The 12,998-nt window shown below is 45.8% G+C and overlaps 1 protein-coding gene and 1 long non-coding RNA gene across 2 annotated transcripts; one reads left to right on the top strand and one right to left on the bottom strand.

The window, feature by feature from the left end:
- Positions 1 to 1,068: 1,068 nt before the first annotated feature.
- Positions 1,069 to 5,135, top strand: LOC144383056 (uncharacterized). Its single transcript, XR_013450502.1, has 3 exons — positions 1,069 to 1,158; positions 1,303 to 1,393; positions 4,863 to 5,135. It is a non-coding gene; the product is annotated as an uncharacterized LOC144383056 (long non-coding RNA).
- Positions 3,686 to 12,492, bottom strand: LOC120828888 (cilia- and flagella-associated protein 337). The gene is made up of 10 exons (XM_040192569.2): positions 12,272 to 12,492; positions 11,126 to 11,221; positions 10,735 to 11,043; positions 8,979 to 9,152; positions 8,495 to 8,578; positions 8,324 to 8,416; positions 8,039 to 8,204; positions 5,938 to 6,105; positions 5,595 to 5,743; positions 3,686 to 5,009 (listed from the first exon to the last, which is right to left on the bottom strand). Exons 2-10 carry the CDS (start codon positions 11,204 to 11,206, stop codon positions 4,809 to 4,811), a joined length of 1,425 nt encoding a protein of 474 aa, XP_040048503.2. The 5' UTR covers positions 11,207 to 11,221; positions 12,272 to 12,492; the 3' UTR covers positions 3,686 to 4,808.
- Positions 12,493 to 12,998: the final 506 nt, after the last annotated feature.

Raw genomic sequence — 12,998 nt, 5'->3', positions numbered from 1 at the left:
TCACAAAGGAAAGAACACCGACTTAAAAACCTCAGGTTGGATCTGTAAGCGGACAGGATGCCTCAAGAACATTTTTTTTATTCACTCGTACCCGTCACTACTTTAATTGTCTAAATTTGACCATCTATAGTACGATTTATTTTGAGTGAGTAGGGGTAAACATAAAAGCACATTTGGTACTTTAGAATATTTTCATTGGACACAAAATCAGTGATGGGATCAAGCAAAATACAGAGAACACTTTAGCTCAGTTAGCTTCGGTGGGATCATTTTCAATGATAATCCTGTATAAATTCCATCCTACATTCTATAGATTCAAACTCTGCTTCACACATGCTGTGCATCAGAGCAGCGTTTGTTATTAAAATGGAAGCCGTTCCTTCAAACACACTTCTAGAGCAGACACAATGCATTAGAACACCTGCAAAGGGTTCTGCTTCTTTAATATTCTGTTACATGTCATGACAGCTCTTTTATTGATTTCTATTGCAAGAAGTGCACCTGAAATGAAAGAAAACGATGGAAAGTTGTTTCAAACCGAGGAATGTGTGCAGCAGTGGGATTTAGATAGTTCTTCCTGCATGAGATCGTATGAGCAGCGGACGTCCAGCGGACATCGAGTTCTGCAACAAAGAACCGTGTGGATTAAACTGTGGCCCGGACGGATGTGAAGAAACTGGAAGCAAACGGCAGTATTTTCTTTTACAGCTGCTGATCTATCGTCTGTCTTCTCTTTCCCACTGTGAACCCCCAGAGAGCACAGTGTGCATGCATGCGCGTGCGCGTATGTGTGTGTGTGTGTGTGTGTGTGTGTGTGTGTGTGTGTGTGTGTGTGTGTGTGTGTGTGTGTGTGTGTGTGTGTGCGTGCGTAAAAGAAAGAGAAGACAGAGACAAAGAGGGTGTCGTATAACTTGATGACGGCTCACCGACGAGTTCCGCTCACTGGGTGTGAAATGATGATGAAGATGAAGAGCAGATGTGAGAGGGGTGTGTGTGGGGGTTATAAAAAGAGACACACACACACACACACACACGAGGTGGGCAAGCCATACTCGTTAGAGTCCAGATGTCTGGTTGGCTCTCAGTTGTTGGCAAACAGAGGATGCAGGACAGAAACACACACACACACACACCCAGTGCCCGATTGCAACACTAAAGGTGGGTCACGCCGGGGCACGGCGAAATGCAAACAGAGAACTGTCTACATGTCACTTAAATTCCACCAAACCCTTTTACACAGAACTGTACATATTACACCCTTTTTTAGTCTCTGACATTTGCAATATTGTCTTTTTTTCTCAGGAAGGGAAATCAGATGTTCTTAAATCAGCTGCTCCACGCAAGGATGAAAAGGACCAAGGATCCACCATATTGTTTGTTCTTGACAGCTCAGGTACCATTTCACACTGTTTGTCCAATTTTGCATGATGACGCAGTTTGCATCTGTGTTGTGGCATTTGACAAAGAGACACTGATTGGCCCAATGGGAACGCTGTAATTAAAAGGTCAAAATTTTAAATTCTGAATGGCCCTAACTGCTTCGCCGCGGGTTTCAGTGTTGATGAAAATTGGAGAGATGATGCATCTTGTTGCTAATTGGCCCAAGGGGTGCCTGCCTCTTCTGCTAAGGATGACTTGTGTCGTGGTTTCACATGGCAGCGTGAGTGGATACCTGACACCGCTCGCACGTGTGCAGGATACACATAAGATACACATTCATTTCTCGCAAGGGCTCATGGGGACAGAGAGCTGATGTGGTTGATTGTATTGATTATAGTGCGCATAATTATTTTGCTAATCTGTCGAGAACAACTGCACTGGGCTCGGAGTTATTATGTAGTGCTTGAATGTGGAGTGGGACTGTAGCCACAGAGCACCACTTGTTTGAAATACAGGCTAATAGACACGCTTGCTTGCTTGTGCACACATGTAATTAGAGCGTGTGCAGACACAGCGCAATACAATGGTTCTCAATTGTAAAAAGGTTTGAAAAAAATGTATCGTCATGCAGAACCAAACATACTACCTCACTTATGCATGTGAGGCATAGGCTATGGCAATACATTATTTGTTGGTCCTCACAAACAGTACGCCACTCATTTCCCCCCCCCAATTCACACCACTTTCTGATGGGTGGGCGGGGGGGGGGGGTAGTTGTTGTTGGGTAGCCACTTGTGGCTTTATAGGTACCAAAATAAGACAATCAAGACAATCAAACCATCAAAGGCCTCTGATACATCTGTAAATGTTATGCAAATAATCAGATTTTATAATACGCACCACCGTAAATTCTGGGCCTGAAAATATGATTAAAAGATTATTGGCCGGTAAGTGTTAAATGTTGTGTCTGTAAATAAGTTTCCAAAGGTCTACAGTGCCCCCTCCTGGCAGATGCAGGAGTTTGCCCTTAGAGCAGAACCATGCCAACGTTGGAACTTATTGTAAAAATACATCTGGTGTGATCCATACAAAAATTGTCATTACGGATGATGTTGAAGGTTGCCGTAAGGGGAAAAAGTTCCTCGCTGCCGCACGGCAATATTACAGCAGTGACAGTACAAAAATGATGATTAAAGGCATGTCGGAACCTGCTGCTGCAACGTGATCTCCGGAACCTGTTCGGAAAAATGTATACGAAAATCTTGAACATACAAATTCGTAACAATACATACGAAGTGGCGGTGGTTAACCACGCCCCTTGAGTGAACAACATGACGGACCATGTTGGATTCTTGAGTGAACGTCTCTCCGCCATGTTGGATTTTTTGAGGGGGTTAGGGTTAGTATTGTATTCTTACAATTTAACATTGATTTCTCGTTAAAAATGATATCATAACACGTTTATTTTACGTTTATTTTACAATACTAGCTAAGGCTAGTAGGCATTAGCTAGCCGTAGATAGCTAGCTAATGATATCACTGTGGATATATTTTGACAACCAAGCTAACAAAAGACAAACAAGATTATCCCAACCTGTTTAATCAGCACGGTGGAGTTATACTGAAGATCGCCGCAATATAACTGTACTGTGGCGCATGTCCATGAGACAATGTGACACAGGGGGCTAACCGGTGCTAATACGCTAACCTTCTACGCGGTGGACCACCACACGCAGCTGATTGTGTCTCTGTGGGTCTGACACACGCACAAATATATCAAGTAAATACATCTGTTTTGTTTTTTTTCTTACTTTTGGGAGAGGTTCAATTTTTGACCTTGAACTTTATAGTTTTCCTAACAGTGAGCTACTTCCCCTTCCTCTCCATAACTTGTCAGTAAAATCTGTTCCCTGCCACTTTTACCTTTCAGCGAATTCTTTATGATGAAGAATGACCTCCAGCTATAATAGTGTGTGTGTTTGTGTGTGTGTGTGTGTGTGTGTGTGTGTGTGTGTGTGTGTGTCGACCTGCTTTGACCTCTTTGACCTGACTACCTGCAAAGAGAGCGAGAGAGGGATGGATGGAGGGGCAGAGAGAGAGAGAGACAATCAATCATCTAAAGGAGTTGGATCCTCTTTACGCTGTAAAAGAGGCCGGTTCTGCTGATGTATTCTTTGATGGCTCTCACAAAGCCAAACAATTTTCCATGCTTCGTTACACTTTATTTTAGTGCTAAGCTGCCACTGAGGTAAACATGTGACTAATGCTGTAAAGTGGGAATAAAAGCAAGACTGAGTGCACGTTGTAAAATGAGAGACATCTTTATTGTATACATTTTTTCCTTGTGTGTGGTATTTATTTCCTGTGTGGGGACACTAGCGTCAGTTTTGTGGTTGTTATAGCGAATAAAAGGTAATCCCATAGAATAAATCATAATACAGCGTGGTTACATGGATTCGACCAACTGGCTTAGTCGGACTGAAATCGAATGATCCGTTTCATGTAAACACCTTTGTCCGACTATGTGCGGTCCGACTACGATCCGACTAACACCCCTGGATAACTCGATCCGATCCAGTTGATAGTTTGACTATTGCGTCATGTAACGGTGAATCGGATAAGGAACTGGACTTTGCGTCTTTGCGCATGCTGGAGATCCCGACGGCGTCTTCTCTCCGTTATCAAATCAGCCAATAGCGCCACTCGCTGTGCTCCTATTAACATCATGCACAAATAGTAGAGGGATGTAGCTTCACCTTGCTCTCCGTTCGCCATCTTTCTCGTAATGTTCCATCCATCCATTGTCAAACTGCTTATCCTGCACACAGGGTCGCGGGGGGGCTCGAGTCCATCCCAGCCAACTTCGGGCGATAGACAGGGTACATCCTGGACTGGTCGCCAGCCAATCACAGGGCTACACAGAGACAAACAACCATTCACACATCTACGGGCAATTTAAAGTCCCCAATTTTCAGGTAATGTTGATGTTGTTTTTGTTGTTGGTTGTTGTTGGTAGTGGTGAAGCGGTTAAGCGGAAATGGCTGTATCACAACTAGTTGTAATGAAAACAGCGCCACCTATCGTATCGGATATGACATGCTTTCGGCCAATGATTCGATTTATTCACTCCCACGTATATTGGGATAATAGCACTTGCCCCGAAAGATAGCATAGTCCAACTAAGCAAAGATTAGAATTATACCATCATGTAAACACACTGATAGTTTCACATCATTTAGAAGAAAAGGTAGACAGCAGCACACCTACGAAAAATCTGCTTATCCTTTAAACAAACGTTATCAAAACATCTTAAATAAGAAGTATTGAATATGGTTGAAAGCTCCTGAACAACTGACATTGAGGACAAATTGTGAAACTACTTTTCCCAAGAATGTACTTGTGTGTATACACATAATACAGCACACAGGTCACAGGGTGCTGGTGGATGCTGCTCCTCTTCTCTTCCTTTGTTCCTCCAACAGGAGAAGCCGGCTGTTGAAGGAGAGCACGAGGAACCCACGCTCCTCGTGGACAAACAGGAGCGTCTGCGCGTCCCCCTGCGTCTCCGGGAAGACGCCGGCCAGGCGGCGAACACACAGCTGACTAGATACATCCCATAAACACAGGACCTGGAAAGGGTACGAGCAGATGAGCTGTACCCCCCGGAAGCCAAGAGCGACGAGAAAATACTTCTTCAGAACGATAAATAAAACAGTGATTACAGAACACAATACAATAAAGACATGTGAGCACTCTATCAGCCTCTTCATAATGTGCCACTTAGTCAGAATACACAAGCACTGCCATCTCGCTTTAACGGCACGAAACAAGGGGAATGCTTCTGTTCCAGGAGTTCTTCAAGAGGAATCCGAGATATAGCTTCCTGCGATGGCAGATGGTGTTTGAGCAAAAAGGCAGATGGAACATAAATCACTTTTAAAATATTCATTATCTCGAGAAAAGGCAAAGAGTAGGCAAACATGCACAGAGCAACAAGGGGGAGAGGAGATGGTGCACAAGCACCCGCATCCTCTTTTGCATCAGACTGAAGAAGAGCTGAAGGGCTCCAGCTCTCGTAACGGCAACCCTGTGAAACAGGCTACCAATCATCTGCACCGCAGCCTCCTTCCGCTGCAGTAATTACAGAACCAATGCAACAATGATGGGGCTCTTCATTATTACATTACATTTCAGTAGCGCATTCACACTCGTACCTTATCTCTGGAGTAGCTGAGCAACCGCTGCTGGTTATGCATGAAGCAAACGGCGGTGACGGGGCCCGCGTGCCCCACCAGCCCGCAGACCGGCTTCGACGTCACGTACGGGTTCCACAGCAGGACCTGGTGATCCACACCGGCTGTGGCTGCAACCAATCGGAATGAGAACCGCGTTACACCAAACCATGAACTAGTTGCCCAGAGTCGATCCGTGCCTCTGATGGTGACGGTGTTTGTTGCACGTTCTTTCATTTTCAGACCGTGTGAATAGAAACCAAATTGAAGACGAACACTCTTAGTAACACCCTGACAGCATGTCACTATAATTTTGAGTACCCACCTATCAGATTGAGTCCCCGGTGGTGGTCCATGTCCCACACGCCGCTCTTTGTGATGAAAGAAGTGACTCGTAGACTCCTGCTTTCCTTTTGCCTCCATCCGATCGCCACGCTGCTCTGCGCTGCGGTGCTGCAGGACACAACGGCGTCCAGCGAGTCCAGGTAACGCACTGCAGGGGGTAGAAATTAATTAATTAGTGTCTTTTTTGGGGGGGGAGAGGGGGGTAGGGGTAACCCTAACCCAGAGAATTAGGCCAGTTTGGTTTGCTCACTGATATTACAGAAAATCTTGCATCACCATTTTGTCTCAATTAACACTTTGATGGAGAACATCTAAATCGTATGCCGCATGTCTCCATTAGAGGCCTCTTTGCTTTCAAACACTGCACAAATAAGTGCGGTTGGAGAGACGGCACGCGACAGTCGCAGGTCAAAGATCAGCCGCATTGCAAGGGCAAATAATTACGTCTGATTGCATTATACGCCGCGTCTTTCATCCATTAAAAGATCGGTGGATTTTCAGACAGCGCTGCATGACTCATCATTGATTAATGCATCTCTCTCAGTGACACAGACGGATAATAAATCAAGCTATTTGTGATACAGACACACAAACAAAACATCTGCTTTAGCCAGTGCGGTAATGTCCCCCCTTTCATGGCTGAGAGTTCAGAATGGAAAGAGGAACAGCGGGAGTCACTCTGTATCTAAATCAAAGCAAACCCCTTTCGTTCTGCAACAAATTGCTCCACATTTTGGCAGGTTTTAGCGAGACACTGACATTCATCCTGAATGTCCTTTTTCATTTCTTTGATCACAACATCGTGTGGATGTGTTAATGCTTTTTTCCTTTGACGACACACGCACACGCACACACACACACACACACACTTCCTACCTCCTACAGCCCTCCTTACTTGTCGTTACTGATCTGTTTTCATCCCAATTTCCCTCTCGCTTTTCCCCTTTCTGTTTCAAAGGCCTATTCCAACACTCTTTGGCCCCCCCAACTCCTCCCTCCTCTCCGGTGGCCCGTGAGCCCGAAGGTTTGGAGGTCTGGATAACCGGCCGCGTCTGATGCTATGCAGCCCACTCATACTGCAGGGTGGGCAACTTCAAAAGAAAAGCCACCAGCGCCCCAGAGGTCCTTTCTCACACTCTCCAAACAAGACACCCGGCGTCGCCATGCACCATCTCACGTGGATTCCCATGCATGCGCACGCACAGCCTGCAACATTTCAATTCAGCTGCGCTTTTAATGTTTGGCCACTTACTCCTCTGCCCCCCTCCTCCCTCCATTTGTTTTTCCACTTGTCGTGCTTATTTAAATTTATTCTTGCTTTCCCCTTCTGTCAGGATCTTCCCTTTCAGCCGAGCTATAGTCTCAGAGCGCTGCCCGCAGGGACTCTTCAGAGGGACTCATACGCCAATATGATGCAATTGAGAAACGACTTAGTGACCTCTTTGTAACGCAGGGGGAGCTTAAGTAGGGAGTCTCACGGGGTCGGACCTCAAGCCACGACGCTTCACGCCCATAGTTTAACGTCTGGCTGTGCAGGGCTGTGAAATGGAGGAATCAGGAGTCACCTCTAATGCTTGAGCCGTTAAGCGAGCACAGCCGGTGCTCCTCGTCCCAGGTGTGAAGGTGAAAGTGTGTGTTTGCCGGCGTCAGGTGTCCTCGACACCCAGATTGTGTTCTTTGTTTTTTTTTTCTCCGTTATCTGAGCCACTGGTTTTGTATCCTTGCTTTCCTTCTGTCTGAATAATAACTCTCTTCTTGACCCGACGCCCCCGATGAATGCAGTGAACCAGGAATGAAAAACAGCAGAAGTCGGGAGTCTCATCAGCCAACACGAAACTCATTTGGAAACGTCAACTTTACGATGCTTTGTTAAGACCGTCGGCTATTTATTTCAGGGCCTTCGTGGGCGCTTGAAAAGGTAGACGTGTAAACATAGAAATTGAGGCCAAGACAACACAACGAAAAAGGCAGGGAAACAATTACGTATGTATTCGTACAACTTGATTGGATGTTTCATCAAAGAGAGGTTTTCAGAAATAAACAGAAGGTTTTGGGTGAGTCGGTGCGTCCGTACTTCCTACCCTTTCTAACCCTGGCGGGCGCGTGCCCTCGGTGTGTCACCGTGTAGCAGGAGCGCTGCTTTCCTTCCATCAGCTCTTCCCATCGGATGATGTCTGCGGAGTCCGAGTCCGTCCTCGGACTCTCAAACAGAGAGATCTGAGCTGCGGTAAAATGTAAAACACTGACCTGGGAAACATACAGAGTCATGGAACAACTGACCGGTGACCAATAACCAATGAAGCAGAAAATAAAGACTCGTGACGATGTTCAGCCTTCCTCTTTTTATTATTCTGTGTAAAACCCACCTGTCCACCGTTGTCTCCTATGGTGAGGACAGCGTGGTCCGGATTAGAGGGATCCGCCCAATAGTCTAGACACCAGGGAATAAGCTTCAAACCCTAGAAAGAAGCAATGCGTAATATGTACAAATTAGTCCCATAGAGAGAGATATGGTTTGTATACTCTGGATAAGTTACCTGTATTTTATACTTGCACTCGAAGTCTTGTTTTGATCGAATGTCATAAAAACACACCTCCTTACTTGTGAAGGAAACTGCTATCTGGGTAAGAGGAAAAAGGGGAGAAATAGATCATCTCGTTTAAAAACAGAGACCCATGCAGGTAGAAAGCAGTTTAATTCATTATTATGAGATGATAATAACATTTCTGCTGACGGATGATTCTTTGTTACCACAAATCTGTTGAATTACAAAGGGAAAGTCTGCAGATCAATAATTGATGGTTTTATTACTAAACAACTAATGTTTCTTTTTTTGTTTACCTGTGCAGTACAATATCTGCCCCAATAATTACACGTCATCAATTCATATAAAGGATTCTGACTATAGCATTTTGTGCAAACCATTCAGACCCAAAATCACGACCAGGACACCAATCTATCATTTTGCCGAGTGACAGAGCGTTGCTTTCTTTTCTTTCTTTTTTAGAAATGAAAGTCACCTTGTGCGCGTTGGGCAGCAGCACCACGTCTGTGACCCAGAGGTCTTTGGGTGACACCGTGCTGTTTTGCAGTCGATGCGTGCGGAGCAGGGACACGTCTTCTGCGTCCCACACCGCCACGGTTCCCCCTTTACTCACGGACAGATACTGACATGAACTCTGCAGGTGCAACAACTGGGGACACCAGAGGAGACAACAAGACAAACATTTGACCTGGACAAATTGGATTGGGCCGAGCAGCGAGAAAAAGACTTTCTGCTTGCGCAACACTTTTGTAAAATTGACCTTCAGAACCGCTTCGATGCTCTTTGTGATGCTGCCTGTGACATTCTAGCGTGACATTAATTAGTCAAATGGAGGCTCGAGCCTTCAGGATTAAAATATCTGTTTCTTTCTTGCGGATCTTTGGTCGTAAAACCGCACTAGAATAACTAGAAGTAATGTCAAGAATAACTTCCCCGTTATTGGAAGCATGTGAGAACAAGTGAGCGGTGCAGAAACTAATAAAACAAGAAGGATTAATGAATGATGCCGTTTTATTGGGGGGCGAGAAGAAGAAAGGCTTGAGCGGACTGTGTATGAGGAGGAAGAGACATTGAATATCGTTAATGAAAGAGGTTTATTAACACTTCTAGAAGAGGTCAAGGCTTAGATTTACTATCCATGTAATTACTGCACTGTTTCACTCTCTCACAGCCACCTGCAAACTTTAACGAACCGCTCAGATTGGCACGTATTCATCTCTAATTATTCTAATTAGCTATCAATCAACTACTGGTTGAGTCTCTGGTGCGATGGGAATCTTTCCGTGAGGACTTTTGATCTCATTGCCTTTCACCTGCTGTGTATTGCTCGAATTATTATTTAGACTTTTATTCAAACTGACATTTAGTGCAAGTGAACATTCAGTTAGACGCGTCTTTGCGATGAGCTCGACTGTCGCATCAGCAGGACGGTTTTCGTGAGACTTCTGCTCCCGTTCTTTAGCCACTGAAGCGTTGATCATTAAATGCTAACACAATATATACGGCTTTTGTGCTGGTACGACCGTTGCTTTCTCCCAGTTCTGTTTTGGTCTCCAACCCCTGATTGGATTAGCCGGCTCGTTAGCCGCTTCGCTAACCAGCAAGTCAATATCTACCTGCCGTTTGGTGGCGGGACGGAAGTGCGCAGGAGGTTTATTGGCCGTTTGAGTACATATTTGTGTATATTTTGCGTTCCCCTGCAGGGGTTGTGCCACTCTTTACATACATTGTTTCCCGCTGCCATTATTCTTCTCAGCCCCATTAGTTTGTGTGCCTGTTTAAGATCGCTAAAGCTGAAGGGTTCAAGAGCGTCAAGCCATTTTGAAAACAACTTACACAACATCCTGACATTTTGACATTCTGAGGATTGAACGATTAAAGTGGTGAGCCATCACTTTCTCGACAGCAGTAGGCACTTCATAACCGCTTCATTTACATATTAATTGATAGATGTTAAACTCCAAAAGGTCCAAAGCCATTTATCTCAAAAGAGGTGGACCATTTTGATGAGAGGGCCGTAATACCTTCAAACTTTCCTCGCGCAATGTTTAATAATGTGGAATTCCACCTAGTCAGCGGCGTTATGGATTCACCAGTCAGTCAATGTCAAAATGTTTTCCAGATAACATGATGCAATAGATTATACGTTTAAAAAAAGTTTCCAACAGGTTCCAAGCATCACAGACAAACTCTCCTTGTACTAAAGCCCCGATAGGTCACAGACCTCTTACCTTCTGAACCGGGTGTCTGTGTGGACAGGTCAAAGTGCGTGGCGGCTTCCAGGGGGGCCCCCTGCTGGTCCTGGTGTTCTTCACTTTATCAGAAAGGTGCAGCAGCAGAAAAGAACACAGGCCTCCCCAGTCGATGCGTCCCTCTCCCTTCACGGCGTCGACGTCCGGGAGGAGGCCGCGCTGCTGCCGAGTGACAAGCACGCTGTCAAACAGGAGGCCGTACTCCTCCCCGGATCCCCGGCCAACCGATGACCAGGAGAGGTTGATGAAGTCGGTCCTGGACAAGGAGCGAGGTGCACCGGAGGGGTCCTGCAGGAAACGGAGTCTCTGATCTTTGAGGTCTTGGAACGTTGATAAAGCGACAAACTGAACAAAAAAAGAAAACGCTCACGAGGAAGAGGCCCCGCAGCTTCCTGTAGTCCTCAACGTTCATCCTGCTCTCCAGTTGAGCCACCTCCATCTTCGTTCCCATGGTTACGGCTTAGACCTGTCATTCATTTAACACACACACACACACAACATACGAGACAAGGTCAGGAAGGTAAAGCACGGTATGCGTGTGATTCGAGACTCACAATCTCTCATTTCTAGGTGTTACAAGACAAAGCAGCACACTTCTTTTCTTGGCTCCATCCACATGTCCGCATTGAATTGTGTGCACAGGTCTTCCACTTTCAACAGAATCCACCCCCCCCCCCCCCCCCTCTTGCTTAAAGGCTTTCAAAGGTGGGTGAATAGGCCCCCATGTGATGTCTTGGCGTAGGTGACCGGCCTTAATAAAAAAGGTGGAATTTGTCCGATTTGTAAAAAATAAATAAATAAATAAAATCGATCAATAGCCTGTTGTCCAAGAGCGAAATGTGAGAAAGCCTCACGAAACACCACAGAGGGAAGAAGAAACACTGATTCTAGGCCCAAAATAAACGTTTGGGGGACAAATTCATTGGAAGTGGCATCAAAGTGAGGACGGGCAAAGATTCAGATGACAGGTGGTGTAACGAAAGCAAAAACTAATGCTTTGCTGCGCATCGTCTTCTTCAACAGCAAACTAACTAAAGCGTGATCCTGAAATGATTATGAGCATATTCACCTCTTTATTTACACTGGCAAGTGTTAAACTGCACAGACGTCTACAAAGGAAAAGTTTTCTGTGGCGAGCAGCCTGAAGTAACACACGTCTTTAAAATTAAAATATATAATATTGTGAAGTCATTGTCACTGTTGGCAAACAAAGCCGCTCCTAAATGGCCCCTTCAGTCGCAGTGGACTCTCAAAACTGTCCGTCACTGCAGGATCTCTATCTGGGGTTTATGTATCACACACACACACAGCAGTCAAACTGTCCAGAAATGAAAAAGGCTTCCTCAACACGAGGCTGTAACAGCAAAATGACAGGCGGCCGGCCTGCCAGCATCGCTGTCAAGTCAGCTGCCGCCTTTTCCACTGTGCACACACGCTTTAGTCAGAGCGGGGCTTTGAATCGTGACGTCCACGCAGTATCGCTGAACACGCGGTTAATAACCAATTCAAAACTTACCAAGACGACTAATTTCCTCCTCTCAGTCCAGCCTGGGGACGCACAGAGTGCTCTGAGGCGCTGAAACGCATTCATTAAATGTATGACATTTCACAGAAATCTCCCCCCCCCCCGCAGTCGGTCCGTCGGGGCCTCAGCTGGGTCTGAGCCGTGGGAGATTCTTCTAGTCCAGTGGTTTGTCTCAGCCAGCAATGGAACTGCTTCAGCGCCCCCCCCCCCCCCCCCCCCCTTCTTTTATTATCCCTCACTCTCAACGTTTCCCGGCAACAGAGTAGTCAAAAAGAGTTGTTTGTGAGTCCGGGCCCCACCGCCTGCACACAACGTGCTGTTTATGTGCGTGTTGCTTCTATTCACAGATTGGGCACTGGAGAGAAGATAATCTTTGTGAAGTACACCACCACCAACGCCCACACACACACACACTCACTATATGGCTCCAGCAACATCATTCACAACAACATTAGTATTCTACAGCCACTCATAAAAGTGCTCATGCATTGAAAGAAGTAGAAAAGTATTGATGTGAACCTAGAAAATAAACTACACACCAACCAAAGCTTTATAAGGCCATTCAAATGCCTTTGAGAGGACTTCCTGTGGGTCACTCGTAGCAACACACACACACAGACACACACGCACGACAATAGAGGGGAAGAAGTCTCCCGTGGACGAATGGATTTCCTGTGCGGCTGCGAGCACGAGAGCGGATCAAAGCCGTACATCAGGC

Source organism: Gasterosteus aculeatus, chromosome 1, assembly GCF_964276395.1.
Source record: "Gasterosteus aculeatus chromosome 1, fGasAcu3.hap1.1, whole genome shotgun sequence".
Lineage (NCBI taxonomy): Eukaryota > Metazoa > Chordata > Actinopteri > Perciformes > Gasterosteidae > Gasterosteus > Gasterosteus aculeatus.
Note: the sequence above shows the minus strand (reverse complement) of the source record. Positions and strands in the feature narration are given on the sequence as shown.

Bases quoted from the DNA above. Each gene is read 5' to 3' on its own strand.
- LOC120828888 (XM_040192569.2), bottom strand. From the start codon at position 11,206: ATGGGAACGAAGATGGAGGTGGCTCAACTGGAGAGCAGGATGAACGTT. The intron at 11,044-11,125 runs GTGAGCGTTTTC...CGTTTCCTGCAG, and splicing joins AGCTGCGGGGCCTCTTCCTC to GACCCCTCCGGTGCACCTCG. The intron at 8,205-8,323 runs GTGGGTTTTACA...TATGTTTCCCAG, and splicing joins TAGGAGACAACGGTGGACAG to GTCAGTGTTTTACATTTTAC.